Raw genomic sequence first — 23,951 nt, forward strand, 5'->3', positions numbered from 1 at the left:
ATATTACTGTTTTTTCTGTATTTTTGATCAAATAAATGCAGCCTTGATGAGTCAAAAACATTAAAAATAGTAATGTTTCCAAAATTTTGACTGGTAGTGTATATTAAAAAAATACTGTAAAATATTCATGGCCTGTAATATTTCATGTATGGCATGTAATTTTTTCCCCATTGGCAGCTGTGGCTACAAGTTAGTTTTGGACCCTGTGTGTGTGTGTGTGTGTGTGTATGTGTGTGTGTGTGTGTGTGTGTGTGTGTGTGTGTGTGTGTGTGTGTGTGTCAGCGGTCCTGCCATTCAAGTGAAGACCCAGAGCTGGTATTTGTCAGCTGGATTGCAGGGCACTAGAGAGGGGTTCTCGTGACGAGCGCTCAGGCACTGTTTTGAGCCCTTGTTATAGAACAGCTGATCCTGCAAAGGGAATAAAATAACAGAGCAGGATCTATCAGCACTACAGTTCAGCCAAATCACAAAAACAAACATTAGCAAGCTTAAATTAGCATTAGACAGGAAGCCATGCACTTAAACTAAGCTTGTTTCTGTTGTTGTCAGTATTCTTGAATATATGCTTTGAGGTGAGTCTGTTTAAAAAATTTAGTTTTGATTTTGCACAGTTGAGACGCCTATGTAGGCAGTATTTTAAGGCATCATGTGTGCCAAGGGTTGTTGCAAAAGGCCAAATTTGGGCAGCATATTAGTGCTGTTAAAATTAGCACGTTAATGCATGAGATTAATTTTTTCAGTTTAATCGCGTTAAAAATATTTAACGCAGCATCTGTTTTTTTTCATCATAATTTGGCTAATGTTACATTAAAAAGACATGCACAGAAAGACACGTGCCAGTATCAAGTTCTCTTTTGCGCTTCAACAAACAATAAGAATTATACCAAAATTAGTTAAATAACATCTTACATGAACAAAGAGTTGTGAGAAAATGAGATGCGCATCAGATCCGCGGCATGTTCGGCAGCGGCAGCTCTTAAAGTGACAGCAGCCTAATAAACCAGTTGCTGTGAAGTCTGTCATTAATGTTAATCAAAGAACAGAGGTAACAGATATGTGTAGCTTTAATAAGGATTAATCTATATTTAATTTATTATTTATGCAGTGAAGACTGTAAAGTGTTTGATAACTTTATTCAATTTCTGTAGGCTATAATATAATATAATATAATATAATATAATATAATATAATATAATGCCACAGGTAAATATGATATTATAATGAGTTTGTGAAGATTGTTTTAAGTTCACTTAAATTAAAAGTTATTTTTTTAAAGCCTAATAAATGTTGAAATTGATCACTTTCAGTTATACTGTAATGTTGAATGTCTATAATTAATGTTTTTAAAAAAAAAAAAAAAATCAATTTCATAGAGACATCAGCACCAGTATTAGTGATACTGACCTTTACTCATAAAGATGCCATTAAACAAATATTTAAAATATACTTTTTTTAAAGTTGCTTTTACATTAATTTGGAAAGTAACCATGAAATTATTACATAAAATATTAAAAGTCCTATTTTTTTATCGCGATTAATTACAGAAAAAAAATTTGATTAATTAGTTATTTTTAAATCAATTGACAGCACTAATATATAAGTAAACTAAGTAGACAGTAAACAGCAAGGCAGCTCACTAGGTTTTGCAACAAAGCCACTCATATTGCAAATCAATGTTTGAGTTTTGATGAAAATGAGCATTAACAAGCACAACAGGAGATGACAAGTCTCTAAAGACAATGTTGGCTTCAGAGAAGGGTGAGTTGAGGAACACAGCACAGCCTCAGGCAGTTTTGGAGTTGAGTTTAAAGATCAGAGGCTTGTAAAGAAGAGAGAAAGAGTGTGTGTGAGAAACAAGAGCTCCAGCGTGGCCTTTAAAATGTTGTTTTACCTCTCTGAGCTCCCATCTCTGCTGAGGTCCAGTGATGGTGTTGTGACCTTTATACTGGCACTCCTCTAATTTGACAGCTCCATCGGTCCCGTGCAAACAGAGCTCCTTCTGAATGTTGTGCCTGATCTCGTGATGGGTTGAGTACTCAAAATACTGTACGATCAGAGGAGAGAAATGACCTTCACCACCAAGAAAACATTTCATTAAACAGATAAAGATGTTTGCCTGGAAACTCTTGAGAGGTTCTGGAAAATATACCAAGGGAACTAATTAAAATGATATTTGCGATGCACCTAGAACAAATGTCTCTCAAATTCATTCATGAGTGCGTTCAAAAACAGTGGCACTCAAGTTTTGATGACCGACTGGCAAATGACATTTGAGAGATCTGGCACAGGAAAAGATTTTGAGTGAATAACAACATACATTTTGGTCTGTTCGTCGCAAAAATCTATCGTATGAATTTAGAACTTGGAATATAGTACATGAATTGTATACACTACTTTTATGGTATTTTTAATAAATTCCTTTAAAAAAAATAAATAAAATAAAATAAAATAAAATACATCAAAAGAACCTTTACCTGATTTAAAATATTACATAATACAGTGCTTGAATTGTATGGACTATTTTTATAGTTTTTTTTTTTTTTTTTTTTTTTTCGTTTGTTTTTTCTGATCGTTTAAGGAAAATAAAATAAAAATATATGCCTCAAAGGCACTGTCATAAAATAAAATAAAATAAAAATAAAATAAAAATAAAATAAAAAGCACCTTCATCTGATTTAAATTATAATATAATATAATATAATATAAAAAATAAAAATAATTTTTACTATTCCTTTAAATTACATAAATAAAATAAAATAAAATAAAATAAAATAAAATAAAATAAAATAAAACTTTACCTGATTGAAAAAAAAACTATTATATAATATAATACAGTGCTTGAATTGTATGGACTATTTTTATTGTTTTTTTTTTTGTTTGTTTGTTTTTTCTGAAAATAAAATAAAAATATATGCCTCAAAGGCACTGTCATAAAATAAAATAAAATGAAATAAAATAAAAAGCACCTTCATCTGATTTAAATTATAATATAATATAATATAATGTAATATAATATAATATAATATAATATAATATAATATAATATAATATAATATAATATAATATAAAAAATAAAATAATTTCAAACATTCCTTTAAATTACATTAAAAATTTTTTTAAAAAAATAAAACTTTACCTGATTGAAAAAAATATTATATAATATAATACAGTGCTTGAATTGTATGGACTATTTTTATTGTTTTTTTTGTTTTTTTGTTTTTTCTGATCCTTTAAGGAAAATAAAATAAAAATATATGCCTCAAAGGCACTGTCATAAAATAAAATAAAAAGCACCTTCATCTTATTTAAATTATAATATAATATAATACAAAAAATAAAAATATTATATTTTTTACTATTCCTTTAAATGATAAAATAAAATAAAATAAAATAAAATAAAATAAAATAAAATAAAATAAAATAAAATAAAATAAAACTTTACCTGATTGAAAAAAACTATTATATAATATAATACAGTGCTTGAATTGTATGGACTATTTTTATTGTTTTTTTTGTTTGTTTGTTTGTTTTTTCTGAAAATATAATAAAAAATATATGCCTCAAAGGCACTGTCATAAAATAAAATAAAATAAAATAAAATAAAATAAAATAAAATAAAATAAAATAAAATAAAATAAAATAAAATAAAATAAAATAAAATAAAATAAAATAAAATAAAATAAAACAAAACAAAACAAAACAAAATAAAATAAAATAAAATAAAATAAAATAAAATAAAATAAAACTTTACCTGATTGAAAAAAACTATTATATAATATAATACAGTGCTTGAATTGTATGGACTATTTTTATTGTTTTTTTTGTTTGTTTGTTTGTTTTTTCTGAAAATATAATAAAAAATATATGCCTCAAAGGCACTGTCATAAAATAAAATAAAATAAAATAAAATAAAATAAAATAAAATAAAATAAAATAAAATAAAATAAATAAAATAAAATAAAATAAAATAAAATAAAATAAAATAAAATAAAATAAAATAAATAAAATAAAATAAAATAAAATAAAATAAAATAAAACAAAACTTTACCTGATTGAAAAAAAAAAACTATTATATAATATAATACAGTTCTTGAATTGTATGGACTATTTTTATTGTTTTTTTTGTTTGTTTGTTTGTTTTTTATGAAAATAAAATAAAAATATATGCCTCAAAGGCACTGTCATAAAATAAAATAAAATAAAATAAAACTTTACCTGATTCAAAAAAATATTATATAATATAATACAGTGCTTGAATTGTATGGACTATTTTTATTGTTTTTTTGTTTGTTTGTTTGTTTGTTTGTTTTTTCTGAAAATATAATAAAAATATATGCCTCAAAGGCACTGTCATAAAATAAAATAAAATAAAATAAAATAAAAATAAAATAAAATAAAATAAAATAAAATAAAATAAAATAAAATAAAAAGCACCTTCATCTGATTTAAATTATAATATAATATAAAATAATATAATATAATATAATATAATATAATATAATATAATATAATATAATATAATATAAAAAATAAAAATTTAAATCCTTTAAATTACATAAAATAAAATAAAACTTTACCTGATTGAAAAAAATATTATATAATATAATACAGTGCTTGAATTGTATGGACTATTTTTATTGTTTTTTTGTTGTTTGTTTGTTTTTTCTGATCCTTTAAGGAAAATAAAATAAAAATATATGCCTCAAAGGCACTGTAATAAAATAAAATAAAATAAAATAAAATAAAATAAAATAAAATAAAATAAAAAGCACCTTCATCTGATTTAAATTATAATATAATATAATATAATATAATATAATATAATATAAAAAATAAAAATAATTTTAACTATTCCTTTAAATTACATAAAATAAAATATAAGATAAAATAAAATAAAATAAAATACCTGAAAAGCACCTTCATCTTAAAATTATTATTATATTATATAATATAGTGACTGAATTGTATGGATTTCTTTTTTTTTTTACTGTTCCTTGAAAAGAAAAGAAAAGAAAAGAAAAGAAAAGAAAAGAAAAGAAAAGAAAAGAAAAGAAAAGAAAAGAAAAGAAAAGAAAAGAAAAGAAAAGAAAAGAAAAGAAAAGAAAAGAACCTGACTTCACCTGATTTAAATTATTAGAATTTTTTGGTAATTTCTTATAACCATTCAAAAACAAAGTGGTTCATATATCATTCCTTCAATTCACTTGATTCATTTACAGGACAAACTGTTCCTGCTCCAATTACCTGGTTTCCTCCCATCCCATGGCAGGGGTACATAATGAGAGGTTTCCCTCCTTCATTACTCTCTCCTGCGTCCAAACAGGCCTCCTTCCCGGCGTTCTTTATCTGGAGGGAGACAGAGGGAGGGCTGAAGGAGGAAATGGAACGGATTGTGGTGTTGTAACATGAAAGCTGTTAAAACAAGGTTTTACAGAACGGCTTTCTCCGAGATCCGCTGCATGGTGGGAAACCGCAGCGGCCAGACAGATGAATAAAGAGAGCGAAGAGGGGCGTCCCAGCCACTGTACACACACACTCACCGCGCCAAACTGCAGCGGATTGAGATCGGGCATGAAGACCTCCGGATAGACGTTCTTCAAATACCAGGAAAAGCTCTTACACTGGAGCTTTTCCCGGAGATCTACACGCTTGGAGACGTCTCCAAAAGAGTGCTGTGGAGAGAGAGCGAGAGATGGTAGCTTCATTACAGAAACCTGCCTTTGAATCTCATATTAAAGCTGCCCACAGGCTGTCTGAGGCTCCACTTTAAAGCTGTCTGTCTACGGCTATGAACCAGCAGCAGGTCTTGGCTACACGTTGGGAATGTTGAAGGATTTCTGTGGTTTAGGTCGCAGAAGACCAGCACAATGAAAGCCTGGCAAAAGGCCTTTAGTCTCACAGCTCTTAACTCAAGAGCAATGCCAGCAAACAAATGCAGGAAATCCATTTGTATAACACAACTGAAGGGTGGCAGATTAATTAATTATGTAAATAAAATAAAAGTATTAATACAACTTTAAAATATAATAAATTATGGAATAAAATAAATAAATTTAAGGCTAATTAAATAAAATATTTTATTTTTAATAATTAAATTTGTAAAAAAATAATAATAATAATAAGGCAAATTATTAAAACAAGTGAATTGATTTGTTTTACATAATTTATCTTAAAATAATTAATTAAAAACAGTTTTACTTATTATTTAAATGTATTTATTTACAGTTTTACAATTTATTATTTATAGTTGTATTATTTTGGTATTACTATTTATTTTGTTAATTAACTTTTTGTCCTTATCTGAAGGGATATATGTACATAAATATAATAATATAATAATATAGAATATATATATAAACACTGTTCTTTTGAACTTTCTATTCATCAAATAATCCTGAAAAAAATATTGTACACAAATATTTTGTACAATTGTACACATTAAATGTTTCTTGAGCAGCAGATCAGCATATTAGAATGATTTCTGAAGGATCATGTGACACTGAAGACTGGAGTAATGATGCTGAAAATTCAGCTTTGCCATCACAGGAATAAATTACTTTGTGAAATATATTCAAATAGAAAACAGTTATTTTAAATTGTAATAATATTTCACAATATTACTGTTTTTACTGTATTGTTAATTAAATAAATGTAGCCTTGGTGAGCAGACGAAACTTCTTTTAAAAACATTAAAAATCTTAGTGGTTCCAAACTTTTGGACTGTACTGTATATATATATACATACACACACACACACACACACACCCTCCCCATGACTATATGGGGGAACATACGACAATATGCTTCAACTAAACCATTACAGTATCTTATTGTAATCGCGAAATGTTACAATAATGAGGGACTGGGAATGTTGGGAGTTGTACCTCTTTGGCAATTTGAGCGGCCTGCTGGTTCCTCCGGTAGAAGATCTCTTTAAAGTCATCCATCCACACCTCAGCCAGACGCACCTGGTTGCGAGCTATCACCTGCGTGCCTTTAGGGAAGGTGTGCGGACTCTTCGTGCGAAACACGTGGCCAACGACTGAACAGGGGATGATTTCTAGCTGCCCGCCGCACTGCCACACCTGAAGGACGAGAGCAGGAGGTCAAGAACAGCGCGTGAATTATGTATGAGAGGAAAAAGAAGAGCTTTATTTATATTTACTCAGACATTAGGAAACTTAATAACCACATTTTTAAATAAAGACAGTGTTGTTTAATTAGTTTCCCAATCCTTCCTTTTGAGAGTCAATGATTTAAATTTTAAAGTTGGAAAGTGATTCATTCATCAAAAAAAATTATGACTCAATGATTCATTTGCATTACCACTTAAATGTTCACAAAAGTCCCTACAAATTTAAGTTAATGTAAATTCAAGTTACATACACACTTCTTTTACTTAAATCAGTTAATGTGGTAATTTCTCAAATTTGGCTACCAAACAGAACTTGAACTGTTGTAATTAATATAATTTTCTTGCTGTGAATCTCTAAAAGTGTTTGATCCATTTCATTGCAAATGCTGAAGTCAGTCTTGCTTCATTCAAAGTTAACTTCTAATTTTTTTTAACATTCAAAAGTTTGGTGTTGGCAAGAATTATGTTTTTGGCAGAAGTCTCTTTTTCTCTCCATGGCTGTATATTTATTTGATCAAAAATACAGTAAAAACTGTAATATTATTCTTATTCTTATTGATGTTGAAGTTGTGCTGCTGAATATTTTTATGGAATCCGTGATACATTTATTTTCAGGATTCTTTGATGAATAGAAAGTTCAAAACAACATTTATTTGAAACAGAAATCTTTTGTAACACTCTAAATGTCACTTTTGATCAATTTAATGCATCCTTTCTGAATAAAACTATTAATTTCTTAACTTTTGAACGGTTGTGTACATGTGCAAAGAACAACCTAAAGAGGTTCATAAACCACAGGACTGTGTAAAATGAATTTTGACTCACCCTGAAGGACATTTCAATATTTTCTCCTCCCCAAATCTCCATCTGCTCATCATAGCTTCCTACATGGTAGAAGTAATCTCTGGAGATGGAGAACAATCCCCCTGCGAACGTTGGCGTCCTGCAAGGGCAAATGCGATTAGTGTAAATGTTTCTTTGCTTTGAATGTTTTTCATTAGACAGAAAATGACTGAAATGTGTGTTTTGTGTGTGTGTGTGTGTGGGTGGGTAATAAAACCATTTATTGGAAAACAAACAATGCGCTTCTGTGTATTATCAAATCTATTTACTCTCTCAGTCAAAGCATTTAAGGAATAGTCATGTTGTTCCAAACCTTTTTATTTTCCACTGAACACAAAAGGAAAACACTCAGGAATTAATTACATTTTAAAATATATTCAAATAGAAAACAGTTCTTTTAAATTGTAATATTTTCACTATTTTGATCAACTGAATGCAGTCTTGGTGAGCATAAGAGACTTCTTTGTAGTATAAGTCTCATGGCTCTGGAAAGTCATGGCATGAGTAAATAAATAGTGTTCATTTATATTGTAAAGCTGAGCGTTTCCTTACTTAATTGGGTATGTTTCATCTTTGCGTCTCCGTTTCTCATGATCCGGCAGGGTTTCCCAGCCGAAGGACAGGCCCCAGTCGAAATTCCCCCGGTTATGGTGCTGTCCGTACGGTGAGGGTTTCATGAACTCAAATGTGTTCAGGTCAATGGTGGTGATGTCAGGACTCACTACAGCGGTGGAGTTCTCCGCTATCCTGGCCAGCAGCGGCTCAAGCCATCCGTGGAAACATTCACCTGAACAAACGAATGATGATAAAGCTGAAGCATCTTGAGAAGTCTGACTTATTCTGTTTTACAATTTCAAGTTTCTTTAGTGCTGTTTCTGAGCTCCCTGAAGCGCCTCCATTGTAGTCTTGAGTTTTCTTCTGGGAACGAACACATCACAATATCTCTCATGTGAATAATTCCCGCCCAAGGAATACGCAAAATAAAGGGGAAGAGACCGGGGTGAGTTAGTTAGTAGAGTGTTGAAATTCACGGTTATGGTAAGGGGTGTGACGTTTCATAAAACACACTCAAAGCGGTTGACCAATCACAACACAATGGTCCAGCCGACCAATCAGAGCACATTGCTTCTTCCTGAGTCTCTCCATCAGTGTCGACTCCGGTTTGAACAATAAGGCTGAACACCGTTACTGACAATCCTCATTTTGGCTGCGTGAGATTCTCCAGTTTTGTTGTTGTTGAGCTGTTATAGCTCCGCCCTCTTCTGGAAAGGGGGCGGGAGCAGCAGCTCATTTGCATTTAAAGGGACACACACAAAAACGGCATGTTTTTGCTCACACCCAAATAGGGGCAAATTTGACAAGCTATAATAAATGATCTGTGGGGGATTTTGAGCTGAAACTTCACAGACACATTCTGGGGACACCAGAGACTTATATTACATCTTGTGAAAAGGTTCATAACAGGTCCCCTTTAATGAATCTGTTCATTCGAATTAATGCTAGATGTTTGGTATAAATTACAGACATTTTTTTCAGTTATTTTGCTTTATTTCCAGATTCAATCCTAGGACATGCGCACTCTTCAAAAATCGCTTGACAAACTAAAAGACAATGTAAAAGTAAATGACATTTGTATATATTCAAAATAAAATATGTAAATTGTACTAAATGTCAGCTTGCTTATTTTGCTTAAGATAGGGGTTTATTAGATAGTCCACGTCACGCAAAAAAGAAACTATGCTTTTAACTACAGGTCGAGAGCTGTCATTCCAACCACATACTTTTTGACTTTTTGAACAATGCTGATAATGACTTGCAAGAGAGGTGCAAGAGACTGGGAAGAGAGGTGCTGCAACAATGTCATATATGTGAAAAATAACGTTTTTTTGAACATACAAGCATGAAAACTTATTCTAATACACCCCAAAAACAAAATTAAGACTTTGTATGAGGGCATAATATGGCCTCTTTAAATGTGTACACTCGAGTACGTTCCTATCCTTAGGCTAAACCATCCCCTCTTACTCTTATTTACTTGAATGTGTTTACTTACAAACACTCAGATGAATAAACACAGCCGAGATGAATAAATAAGACTGTGTTCTAAATCAATTTTAGCAATTTTTGCATTCTGCCGACCATATCCCAGTCAACCACACCAGCGAAGGACACAAACACGACCTAAATAAAATCATGAATGTTTAACAAGCCTTAAACTCAGACGGAATTAAAAAGCATCAGATTCTTTCCAGTGCAGAGCAGCTCTAACTGACCACAGGCTTCTTATAAAGAGTGTGTTTTTATTAAGAGACAAACCCTATTAATGTGAATCCAGCACACTTGAGTGGGAGTGATTTGCTCTTTAAAATGGCAAGTCGCTCATATGACTCAGTGATTTCACATGCCAGAGTTTGGCTACTCACAGTGGGCGTCCAAGAAGGTGAGAGTGTCGCCTGTCGCAACGGAGGCCCCAAGGAGCCGGGCGGTTATCAGGCCCTTTCGCTCCCGCTGGCGGACCACGCGAACAATGTGCAGCTGTTTCAGATACTCGTCCAGTTCGTCCTTTAGTCGCTCTGTGAGAAACAGAAATGTCAAAACAATGTCTGTTTGTGCAGTTTACAAGAACAATCAATAGTTGTTATATTTTCTTTATGCAAAATTCTCCTTTCACGGAGAAGGGAATCACAGAATGCATTGCAACAAGCTCAGTACAAAATGCATCCAGATGGAAGATGAAATGAGAGAAATGTCTATTATACATATTTTTAAAAAAAAAATTTGGGGGGGTGGGGTACTTTTATTCAGCAAGGATGAATTAAATTGATCAAAATATAGATTTTATTTCAAATAAATGTTGTTCTTTATTTTCTATTCATCAAAGAATCCTGAAAAAAGTGTCACAGTTGCCACAAAAATATTAAGCAGCACAACTGTTTTCAACATTGATAATAATAAGAAATGTTTCTTGAGCAGTAAAATCAGCATTTAAAGGATTAGTCCACTTTTAAAGTTTTTGATGAAAACATTCCAGCTTCAAATTGTTCTACATGATCCCAGATGAGAAATAAGGGTCTTATCTAGTGAAACAATCGCTCATTTTCTGAAATTTTTTTTTAAAAGTTTTAACCAGAAATGCTCATCTTGAACTAGCTCTCTTCTTCCTCTTCTCTATTTGAATTCCGGCAGTGTAGACACTGCTAAGTGTATTACTGCCCTCCACAGGTCAAAGTTTGAACTAATTTTTATATGCAATATGCTAGTTCAATAGTATCTAACAATTAGTTCAAACTTTGACCTGTGGAGGGCAGTAATACACTTAGCAGCGTCTACACTGCTGGAATTCAAATAGAGAAGAAGAAGGGAGCTAGTTCAAGATGAGCATTTCTGGTTAATATGTCTAAAATTTTATTTTTTTTTTTTTTAGAAAATGAGTGATTGTTTCACTAGATAAGACCCTTATTTCTCATCTGGGATCGTGTAGAACAATTTGAAGCTGCAGTGAAACTAATTTTGACCTTCAACTGTTTGGTGCCCATTGAAGTCCATTATATGGAAAAAAAAATCCGGGAATGTTTTCATCAAAAACTTTAATTTCTTTTCGACTGAAGAAAGAAAGACATGGACATCTTGGATGACATGGGGGTGAGTAAATTATCAGGAAAAGTTTATTTAAAAGTGGACTAATCCTTTAAGAATGATTTCTGAAGGATCATGTGACACTGAAGACTGGAGTAATGATGCTGAAAATTCAGCTTTGATCACAGGTATTAATTACAAATAATATATATATATATATATATATATATATATATATATATATATATATATATATATATATATATATATATATATATATATATATATAAATCATATTAAAAACAGTTTTTTTGAATTGCAATAATATTTCATAATATTACTGATTTTTCTGTATTTTTGATCAAATAAATGAAGCCTTGGTGAGCAGAAGAGACTTCTTTCAAATCTTACAGAACCCAAACCTTTGAATGGTAGTGTATATTTAATATTTGTGTGTGTGCTATTATGCCTATTCAAGCATTTCTATTCTTACTGCATATCAAGCATATGTAAAGCACAAGCATATGTTTCTTCAATTTGGATGCTCCCTTAGAAGGCAGCTGCCTATGTAGTCAGTTTTTGGAACAGAATTCAGAGCCGTTTTATTTATGTCAGTCGGCGCTCCTTCAGCTTCTAAATGTTACTTTTAAGATGGTGTATGGTTAAACGGCTAACATTTTGCCTTCAAACTGACTCAGTATTCGGTCAGGATATGTTTTGGATTCAGTATGCAGGGATAAAAGATATAATAATACCTTTTTACCAAAAGAGCAGGACAAAGCTCAAGCCGTACCTTTAATCTAGTAGATACGGGTATGTATTCATTAAGCATAAATATCTCCTTTCATGAGTCTGCAGTTCCCAGAAGCCCTCAGGGCAAAGCCACTGACAGGCACTTTGGTATAATAATATATGTAATACAGAACTGAGGCGTAACTAGCTAAAAATAGAGATGAATACAACTAACAGCACTAAAGTGAATTGAAATTGGTTTCAAAATCAGACTAACGACATTATTTTTGCATTTATTTTTGGTGACACTAATGGCACAGAACAAATCCCAAAACCACCACAACAGACCAGCCTAACCACCTTAGTCTTTTTTATTATCAACAGGGAGCGTTGCTTGACCATTTAACTACTTTAAATTATGAGTTCCTTGAGAAGCTGCAGTTTAAGAGTAGCTTTCCCAACACACACATTATGATTTATGATATAACATGTATTATCCTCTTCAGAATCATTTAAGAGTAAGGGTGTAAAACACAGGCCTGCTGAAACCAGCTGAAATGATTCACAGCAGCGCAGCGGGATGTCCTATAGGTTTTGGCTGCCTCTGAGGGCGGGGGTCGACACACAGAAGACTGGTCTTTCTCAGCGGAAGCTGAAAGTGCTTGAGAAAGAGAGACGGAGGGTGTAATTAAAAGAAGAGGGAGCGTAAAAGAATAGTTGAAAGCCAATTCCCTGGCTTTCATTTCTCACATTGGAAGGCTGCCAAAAGAGAAAGTTCAGTCCCTGCGTGATTCAACCAGGGCAACGGATAGGTGAGATCTAGTGCAGTGCTTCTCAACCTGAAAATGCATAGCAGGTCTGTTTTGATCTGTTCAGCAGGGTAAAATAAATTAGAAATAATCAAATGCAACTAACCATATGCACTACCATTCAATAGCCTGGGGTCAGTATGATTTATTTTTTAATTAATCAGTATTTTATTGAGGGCTGCACGATATATGTGTGCATCTCTGATAGTCACATCTCAGGATGTGCGATGTCAAGTATAGGGGTCGTAGTTGTTTTGTAGTTTTCTGTGCACGCACAGAACCGCGCAGACAGCACGTGAACACTGAATTCAGTTCCCTTTCTCTTCTTTTTGAGCTTGAACGTATGGAAGCTCGTTTCCACCACTGAATTAAAAAAAAGGTCATTGTTACATTTTATCTCACAATTCTGACTTTTTTTCTCAGAATTGCATAATATAAATTGCAAGTTATAAAGTCAGAATTGTGTGATATAGACTTGCGTGTTATAAATGCAGAATTGCGAGAAATAAAGTCAGAATTTCGAGTTTATATCTCGCAATTCTAACTTTATTTCTTGCAATTATGAGTTTATAACTTGCAATTATGACTTTATTTCTCACAATTGAGCTTATAACTCGCAACTCTTACTTTATTTCTCGCAATTGTTTAGTTTATAACTCGCAATTCTGACTTTATTTCTCGCAATTGAGCTTATAACTCGCAATTCTTACTTTATTTCTCGCAATTGTTAGTTTATAACTCGCAATTCTGACTTTATTTCTCGCAACTGAGTTTATAACTCGCAATTCTGACTTTATTTCTCGCAACTGAGCTTATAACTCGCAATTCTGACTTTATTTCTCGCGATTGAGCTTATAACTCGCAATTCTGACTTTATTTCTCGCAACTGAGTTTATAACTCGCAATTCTGACTTTATTTCTCACGATTGAGCTTATAACTCGCAATTCTGACTTTCTCGCAATTATGAGTTTATAACTTGCAATTCTGACTTTATTTCTCGCAATTATGAGTTTATAACTCGCAATTCTAACTTTATTTCTCGCAATTGAGCTTATAACTCGCAATTCTGACTTTATTTCTCGCAATTATGAGTTTATAACTTGCAATTATGACTTTATTTCTCGCAATTGAGCTTATAACTCGCAATTCTTTATTTCTCGCAATTGTGAGTTTATAACTCGCAATTCTGACTTTATTTCTCGCAATTATGAGTTTATAACTCGCAATTCTAACTTTATTTCTCGCAATTGAGCTTATAACTCGCAATTCTGACTTTATTTCTCGCAATTATGAGTTTATAACTTGCAATTATGACTTTATTTCTCGCAATTGAGCTTATAACTCGCAATTCTTACTTTATTTCTCGCAATTGTGAGTTTATAACTCGCAATTCTGACTTTATTTCTCGCAATTGAGCTTATAACTCGCAATTCTGACTTTATTTCTCGCAACTGAGCTTATAACTCGCAATTCTGACTATTTCTCGCAATTGAGCTTATAACTCGCAATTCTTACTTTATTTCTCGCAATTGTTAGTTTATAACTCGCAATTCTGACTTTATTTCTCACAACTGAGTTTATAACTCGCAATTCTGACTTTATTTCTCGCAATTGTGAGTTTATAACTCGCAATTGTGAGTTTATAACTCGCAATTCTGACGTTATTTCTCGCAATTGAGCTTATAACTCGCAATTCTGACTTTATTTCTCGCAACTGAGCTTATAACTCGCAATTCTGACTTTATTTCTCGCAATTGTGAGTTTATAACTCGCAATTCTGACTTTATTTCTCACAATTGAGCTTATAACTCGCAATTCTGACTTTATTTCTCGCAACTGAGCTTATAACTCGCAATTCTGACTTTATTTCTCGCGATTGAGCGTATAACTCGCAATTTTGACTTTATTTCTCGCAATTATGAGCTTATAGCTGAGCTTATAACTCGCAATTCTGACTTTATTTCTCGCAATTATGAGTTTATAACTCGCAATTCTGACTTTATTTCTCGCAATTATGAGTTTATATCTCGCAATTCTGAATTGTGAGATGTAAACTCGTAATTGTGAGAAAAAAAGTCAAAATTGTGAGATAAAATGTCACAATTATCTTTTTTTTTTTATTCAGTGGCGAAAATAAGCTTCCATATGAACGGACACATGAGCGCAAAATTAATTCAAAATACCTGTCTCAGTGAGTATCCTCGTAAACACAGTCGGTTATGTGTTGTAAACAACTGAGAAAGATACGTGTCATTATATTGGATCCGTGCATTCGTCTTAAAGTGACAGCAGCCTAATTTACCCGCAGATGTTTGTGTCATCAATGTTAATCAAACAACAGAAGAAAAAAAAAATAAAAATCACATTTGTAGATTTAACAAAGATAAATTAATGAATTAATTATATTTTATTTACACAGTGAAGACTATGCAGTGTTCATTTACATTTGATTATTTAACGTCTGTACCAGAATACAGTTAGATTTACCTGAAAAATATAAAGCACTGCTTGTTCCATTTGTATCTTATTATATTGTTCTATTGTATGTATCTACGCTTGTAATTTGTTTATTATTTTCTATGCAGATACACTACCCTACAAAAGCACCTCAATAATCCTAGAATGATTAATTGTTTAGAAATAGAGCTATTCAAATCATCTGGTGAAATTTTCATATCGCAATATATATTACAATGTCTGTTTATTCCAATATTAACAGGTTGCCCTCATCCTCAAAAACCAAGAACAAAACTACACAATGCAAAAGAGACTAGACTTCATTCAAGGATTAGTTCACTTTCAAATGAGAATTATCCCAAGTTTTACTCACCCTCAAACAATTCTAGGTGTATATGACTTTCTTTTTTCTGATGAACACAATCAGAGAAATATTAATAAATACCCTGACACATCCAAGCTTTATAATGGCAGTGGATGAGTATGAGCTGAAGAAAGTGCCTCCATCCACATCCATCCATCATAAACGTACTCCGCACGGCTCCAGGGGGTTTATAAAGTCCTTCTGAAGCGAAGCGATGTGTTTGTGTAAAAAAAAAATATCCATGTTTAACAAGTTAAGAAGTAAAATTTCTAGCTTGCGCCAGACTGCCTTCCATAGTTACGGAAAAAACGGAACAGCCGTCGCGCCAATTAAGCTTTTTCCGTAAGTTGAATACTGAAGGCGGTCCGGAAGCTAGATATTTTACCTAGGATGGCTTGAGGGTGAATAAAACTTGGGCTAATTTTCATTAGAAAGTGAAATAATCCTTTAAACACGAGCCACAGCGAGGAAAACCACTATGTGTTTTAGTCGCTGAGAACATGAATCCATTGAAATCCATTTAAATTAGAACAATTTATGCAGCAACAAATTTCAAGGTTTGATTTTAAAGACACTTATGGTTTACCAAGCGATTTTGTTGCTGTGTCGAGTTGCCACTAATGTCAAATATGACTCCTGAAGTAAAACCAGTTGGGAACCACTGCTCTAATGCTCATTTTCCTCTTTGTGTTTCTCCTCTCTCGTCCGTCTGTCACAGATCTGGTTTTTAAGAGTCCACTGATAGCCCCCTATACCTCAGACCCCCTTCACCGACTGAGCAAAACCCCTCTGAGAACATTCCCAAACAGCTCCGTTTCCCGTAGTAACCTGCTTCACGAGCGGCCAGGTGTCAGCAGGCCTAAAAGAATTCTGTAAAACGGGTTGCTTGAGTGAAACCGGACGCCCATTAAAACACATGGATGGTCTCGTGGGGCCACAAGCTTGAGGTGAGTTACCGTCAACGCTGGCGTCATCGACGAGGATGATTTCTTTGAGGAGTAGAGCAGGGGAGGTGTGCAGGACGCTGTAGACGGTCCGCAGTAACGTGCTCCACGCTTCGTTGTGGAACACGATGATCACACTTGTGGTCGGCAGGGGTGGACAGCGCCTGAACGTCTGTTCGATGCATCTAGAGGAAAAGGAAAGGGAAAGAGGGAACATTTTACTCAAAACTAAAGACTAAAACTTTTTTGAAACTTACTTGAAATAAAACAAACTTTAAATTAAATTAAATATGTTAAACCTATTTCAGCTAGTTGCCAACATTTCTCATTCCCATTTAGTTTAGCTTAAAATAACTAAAACTGATATAAAAAATAATAATCACTACATATTAGAGCTGCATGATTCTGGATAAATGAGATATGATTTTTTTGGTTTCAAATAGAGATCGCAATTTTCCCATGATTCTGAATATCCATATCCTACTAAACAAAATAATATGTAATTTACTAGAGGTTCTGACAAAATGTTAATTGCTGGAAAAATGTTTAATTAATCTGAACAGTATTGAATGAATTCAATGACTCATTGATAAATACTTGTTTTATTACTGGATGAATCAGTGTTTTTGAGCGAATCTTTTGAATGAATGATTCAATGACAAACACATTTTTTAACAGTCACTTGTCGCCAACTAGTGGTGTAAAATTCTAATTGATACAACCATTATTTGAAGCGCCAAGTTGATGGTTTGCGCTATTTTGATTGTTAACGTAGACATCAGTGTTTATATCTTAACTTTAAACTTTTATCTCAGTACTTTTGTGATCATTTTAATATTTGTAACAGAAATAACTAGTGTCTATTTGGCTCAGCGAGGCACCACGAAACACAGATTTGGATGGTCCAGGTATCGTTGTCATTAATAAATAAGATCGTGTGGGTGTTTGAATCGAGATCTCGATCTTTTAACAATTAATTGTGCAGCTCTACTACATATTGTAGACACATTTTTTTTAAAAATGAAAAAAACACAAAAAAAAAAAAAAAAAAAACTTAATTCAAATAAAAAATATGCAAAAATAAAAACAAATTCAAAAAATGAATAACACTATAATAGCATACTAAAATAATCTCAGATTGTAGCAAAATAAGCATTAGCATGAATGAAAGTTTGATTCATTTTCAACATTTCATTTTCATTATCTCTCAGAAATCTTTTTACATGTATTAAAACATTTTATTAAGATATTTCATTTCTGGACTTAAGGACATTACTTGGACAGTCACCTCTAATAACAGATTACTGTAAAAATTGTAATGTAGAAACATGCATTTTCTGTAAAGCTGCTTTGAAATTATACGTATTGTGAAAAGCGCTACACAAATTATTAACAATTATTAAATCATTAAAGTTGCATGAAATGGAAGTTGCAATAGTCTTTTCTTCCCTATTGTGATGAGGGAAATGGCTTGTTGAACAAGAAGAACTGTAGGGCGGGACTGGATTTTGTCCATGGGGAATTGATTGGATGGTTGTGGTTTGCTATTGGTTGATCTCATGTGATTGACAGGTTGGTTGTCCCGCCCTCGCACCAGTAAACATGTCATCAGTGAAGAATATTTGTATAGTAGATATGTATTAAAACATTTTATTAAGATATTTCATTTCATAGTCATCTCTGATAAATTACTCTAAAAAGTGTAATGCAGAAACATGCATTTTCTGTAAAGCTGCTTTGAAATGAAATTTATTGTGAAAAGCGCTACACAAATAAATGTTAAATGAATTTGTCTATGTATTTTTATATTGGTGCATATTTTAACTAGATTTTTATTCACTTTACTTGCAATAAACATTTCAGATTGATTTGGCTATAATGACTGTTTGGTTGAACTAATGATTTCTCTGAAAAAAAAAAAAAAATATATATATATATATATATATATAATAATCACCCTTCTAAGCATTTTTAGAGTAAGATATAATTGTTTTGGCTGTGTCACCCAGCCCTAGTCTGGATGTCATTTTGCAGACTACTAATTGTGTGACACTGTAAATGAGCAATAGAGGAACTCCAGGCTTTGTTTTGTGTATATCACTCCACTAAAGCAATAAGGGCAAGAACAAACGCGTTTAATTAGAGAAAAACGCTCATCTTTGTCTTAGTCTGTCATTAGTCGCAATATCTGCATAGACATGTTTATATAACGCGTCTGAGGAGAAAAGCTAGTCTGTAGTTTCAGAGCCACTGATTATCCAGACAGATAAATAAATTCTGTTCTAGATTGCAAACAAACATTCTTGTATGAAATATTTTGAAAAATGTCAAGCAAAGAAACACTATGACATGAAAAATAAGAACTATTTTAGATTCTGCATAAAAAGCAAATATATTAAAAGCAAAACTGTCAGATAACAAACACAAAAAGTTATTTGACTGGATATTATTAAAAATGTTTTAAATTAGAAAAATGCTAAATAGAAGTCTCAGACTAATGGATCTCACTGTATATGCAATGGAATTATACCATTTCAATTTACAAGGTGGTCTTCTCATATTATTTTTTGTTGGTTTTGGATTGAGTTTTGATAGCCAGAGCTCCATATTATTCAGGTGATTCAGCAAAAAATAATTAAAAAAAGCAGATCACACTTTTGCATTTCAGTTTTACAAGAGTTTCAGCATGATTATTTTCAGATGTATTATTTTTCACATTTACAATATTCAGGATTCCCATGACTTTTCAAGTTGGTCATGATTACTGGATGATTATTTTTAAAAATAATTTCATAGAGACTGCATTCACAGGGCCTCTTTTATGAAACATGAACAAAGTTCTGAATAAATCAAAATTCCATTCTTACATTAATACTTTAATTGAGCTGAATGTGAGGATTGATGCAAGAATAGTTTAATCACATCTGTTTTTCTCATGTTTCATGAATGAGGCTTAATATCCAGCAGATTAATTCATTAAAGTCGGCATGAAATGGAAGTTGCAATAGTCTTTTCTTCCCTATTGTGATGAGTGAAATGGTTTGCCAAAAAAGAAAAGCTGTAGGGCGGGACTGGATTTTGTCTATGGGGAATTGATTGGATGGTTGTGGTTTGCTATTGGTTGATCTCATGTGATTGTCAGGTTGGTTGTCCCGCCCTGGCACCAGTAAACACATCATCAGAGAAGAGAAGAGATGTTGCTGCAAGAGTTAAGGGAAGTTATTTTTATTAAAGATTATGAGGGCACATGAATGTGCATGGAAAAGCATTTATAATAAAAACTGCAAAAAAAGTAAGAGTCATCCATTTTAATTTCATGGTGACTAGAAAACTGTATATTCACTTTATAAATGGCAATGACCTTGGATTTTATTAAACAATTTTAAAATTCCCTGATATTTCTGTGGAAACCCTGAATATTTAAATATGAATGAGATAGATACTGCATCCAAATATTCACTCACTGATAATATTCTTGTAGCTATAACTTTAATGACAAACATTAAAGGGAAGTTCTCCCAAAAGTGAAAATTCTGTCATCATTTACTCACCGTCAAGTTGTTCAAGACCTGTATGAGTTTCTTTCTTCTGCTGAACACAAAAGAAGATATTTTGAAGATTATGGGTTACCAAACAGTTGATGGACCCCACTGATTTCCATAGTATGGGGGGGGGGGACACTATGGAAGTCAATGGGGCCAATCTACTGTTTGTTCACTGACATTCTTCTGTGTTTAGCAGAAGAAAGAAATTCTTACAGGTTTTGAACAACGGTGAGTAAATTATGACAGAATTTTCATTTTTGGGTGAACTATCCCTTTAAGATGTCTGATGTATAGAAGCTTGTTTCTGCCACTACAAAAATAACAAAAATAAAAAGGTAATTGTGACTCTTTATCTCACAAATTTGACTTCTTTTCTCAGAATTGCGAGTTATAAACTAACAATTGTGCATTATAAACTCTAAAGACTTTTTCTCAAAACTGTGATATAAACTCACAGTTCTGACTTTTTTCTCGCAATTGTAAGATATAAACTCACAATTTTGACTTCTTTTCTCAAAATTGTGATATAAACTCACAATTCTGTCTTTTTTCTCGCAATTCTGAATTCTTTTCTCAGAACTGCAAGAAATAAAGTCAGAATTATGAGTTATAAACTAACAACTGCGTGTTATGAACCTGCAATTCTGACTTTTTTCTCTCAATTCTGACTTTTTTCTCTCAATTCTGACTTTTTTCTTGCAATTCTGACTTTTTTCTCGCAATTCAGATTTTTTCTGCAATTGCGACATAAAGTTAGAATTGCGAGATATAAAGTCAGAATTGCGAGATATAAACTAACAATTGCGTGTTATGAACCCGCAATTCTGACATTTTTCTTGCAATTATGACTTTTTTTCTTGCAATTGCGACATAAAGTCAGAATTGTGATATAAAGTTAGAATTGCGAGATATAAACTAACAATTGTGCACTATAAACTCTAAAAGCCTTTTTTCTCAAAATTGCAAGATATAAACTCACAATTCTGACTTTTCTCAAAATTGTGATATAAACTCGCAATTCTGACTTTTTTCTCACAATTCTGACTTCTTTTCTCAGAACTGAGATATAAACTCGCAATGGCAAGAAATAAAGCCAGAATTGAGAGTAATAATGTCAGAATTGCGAGATATAAACTCACAATTGCGAGAAATAAAGTCAGAAATCCAAGTTATAAACTGTGCATTACAAACTCTAAAGCCTTTTCTCTCGCAATCGCGAGATATAAACTCACAATTTGACCATTTTCTCGCAATTCTGACTTTTTATCTCACAATTCTGATTTTTTTCTGACTTTATAACTCGCAATTGAAAAAAAAGTCAGAATTGCGAGATAAAAAGTCGCAGTTATACCTTCTTTTTTTTATTCAGTGGCTGAAACAAGCTTCCATGCTGATGATTTGTCAGAAGGCGCATAAAGCAAACAGGTGGCACGTACTCTGGAGGTCTCGTATCAGGGCCGAGGTCTCTGCTCAGTGAGATCCGATCACTGGCGTACAAGTTAAAGCAGTGCTTCTCATCTCCTCTCTCCTTTTCCTTCTGCTCTGACGAGCCCAGGTTGTCAGTGTGAAAAGCCTTCCCAGAAGCCCCTGGGGCGCTGGGGTTTTGCGGTGGCCTTTCTAAGGACCGGTCGGAGTTCAGCGGCCGTGTAGTACCCGGACAGACAGGCCGGACTGCCCTCGCTTTCCTGCTGCCTCACTGGAGCTTTGATCTGCATCTTTGGCATAGCGTCCCGGAAGTTATTCACCGCCCCAATCACCATCCCAAGAACGCCATCCCGTTTCTCCACAATCCCTTTGAGCCAGGGTTCGTCCTGGGGGTTCTGACTGACCACCTCTCGCTGCATCAGAAACAGGAAAGTCACGAACACCAGCGCCACGATGGCGAGCTTCCATGGGTGCAGTCGTCTGCGCAGGAGCCTGCGGAAGAATGTCATTCTTTTGAGGCGAAGCCAGTGTTCAGAGTGTGGGAAACAAAGCTTCACCTGGCACACTCTCTGTGCGTAACATCACCGCCCTTCCGACCTGTGAACGGGAGAGAAAGGTGTAAGTGCTGCGAACACTTCTGTCAACTAGCTTGAGAACGGAAAACTCCAGTTCTGAACATCCAACATAAATGTTTTCTTTGATATTTAAGCCCCTTTTAGGTGGCTGGGAAACCGTTCTTCACATGAGAGGTAATTTTGTGAATTTAATTACTTTAACAACACTGCCTTGGAGTGAAACTTTCCAAATCATAATTGAGACTTTTAACCAATGGAAAAGTATTAATCATATTACAAACATTAATCATATTTCAAACATCACACTTGACATTTCTGTCTAAAACTCTATCTTTTATTAATCATAATAGTTTGTTTCTTTCCATACTCTAAAAAATGCTGGATTAAAAACAACCTAAGTTGGGTTGAAAATGGACAAACCCAGCAGTTGGGTTAAATGTTTGCCCAACCTGCTAAGTCGTTTTATTTAACTCAACTATTGTTTAAAACTGACTGTATTGTTGCCTAAAATAAACCCAAAGTATGTTGGAAACATTTATTAAACATTTATTAATATGTTCAATGTTCAAGTTTAATGAATAATAATTAAACAATAAACATTTATTAAATTGCTTATTAATTTTTGATTATTATTGTTGCCTCTAGTAATTATGTGTCTGATTTTCAATTTCCAACACATTTCGGGTTAATATTAAATAGTTTTTAACCAATAGCTGAGTTAAATAAAACTGCCCAGCAGGTTGGGCAAACATTTAACCCATCCGCTGGGTTTGCCCATTTTCAACCAAGCATTTTTTTAGAGTAAACCCTAGAAGGCCTTATAATGTGTACGCAAAAATAGTGTGAATCAAAAATTAGATGCATATTTTTATTTATTTTTTACTGAAAAACTTTTTTTGTCAATGAAAATACATTTTAATGATCACTTACATGATGTGGGAGTGTTGTCACAGCAATTTGGAGAAAAGCAAATGGCACTTTTCTATTTACTTTCCTACTAAATATAAACATGAATATGATATTTAACATTCCATAAAATGTAAAATGAGGGGAAAATCCATATAAATTCACATTATCAAGACATGTTAAGTGAGGTATTCCTAGGATGTCTGATAAAAAGTCCATTTAATGTGGCACATGTTGCTTTATGGATGATATTTTAGGGTTATAGTACAATAACACCATCTGTCCAGACTATAAATCAGTGTCCAGTTCTCGCGCACAATCATGAAAACAAACGTTATGAAGCAGACAGAGACAGTAAAGAAACTGAAAGACATACCGACTTAATATTCATGTCAGTTCATATCCAAAAGTGTTTCGAACTTCAACAGCGACTGTCCCAAAGCAGAACTGATGACCACCGCGATGTCAAAGCGGAGCAACCTCAGCCGGACTTCCGCGTCGTTGGATCCAGGTGCTACTCTTTCAGGTAAAGGGGCGGGGCTTGCGTAACGTGTGCGTAAACGCCACATGCACCTTCATTCTGTTAGGGTGAGTCCAACAACGTCAACATTTAAAAAATGTTGCTCTTCCACTTATAAA

General features: G+C 33.0%; 1 protein-coding gene across 1 annotated transcript in view; it reads right to left on the reverse strand.

The window, feature by feature from the left end:
- Positions 1 to 23,951, reverse strand: part of galnt3 (UDP-N-acetyl-alpha-D-galactosamine:polypeptide N-acetylgalactosaminyltransferase 3 (GalNAc-T3)) — a 24,483-nt gene continuing 532 nt past the window's right edge. The window contains 12 exon segments of the mRNA XM_048194653.1: positions 1 to 408; positions 1,892 to 2,044; positions 5,245 to 5,346; positions 5,541 to 5,672; positions 6,885 to 7,085; positions 7,961 to 8,078; positions 8,531 to 8,765; positions 10,402 to 10,551; positions 16,874 to 17,046; positions 21,843 to 22,027; positions 22,029 to 22,428; positions 23,689 to 23,951. The exon segment at positions 23,689 to 23,951 is cut by the window's right edge and continues 532 nt beyond it. Coding sequence (XP_048050610.1) covers positions 295 to 408; positions 1,892 to 2,044; positions 5,245 to 5,346; positions 5,541 to 5,672; positions 6,885 to 7,085; positions 7,961 to 8,078; positions 8,531 to 8,765; positions 10,402 to 10,551; positions 16,874 to 17,046; positions 21,843 to 22,027; positions 22,029 to 22,340 — 1,875 coding nt within the window. The 5' untranslated portion in view covers positions 22,341 to 22,428; positions 23,689 to 23,951 and the 3' untranslated portion in view covers positions 1 to 294.

This window comes from Megalobrama amblycephala, linkage group LG6 (genome assembly GCF_018812025.1).
Source record: "Megalobrama amblycephala isolate DHTTF-2021 linkage group LG6, ASM1881202v1, whole genome shotgun sequence".
NCBI classification, from domain to species: domain Eukaryota; kingdom Metazoa; phylum Chordata; class Actinopteri; order Cypriniformes; family Xenocyprididae; genus Megalobrama; species Megalobrama amblycephala.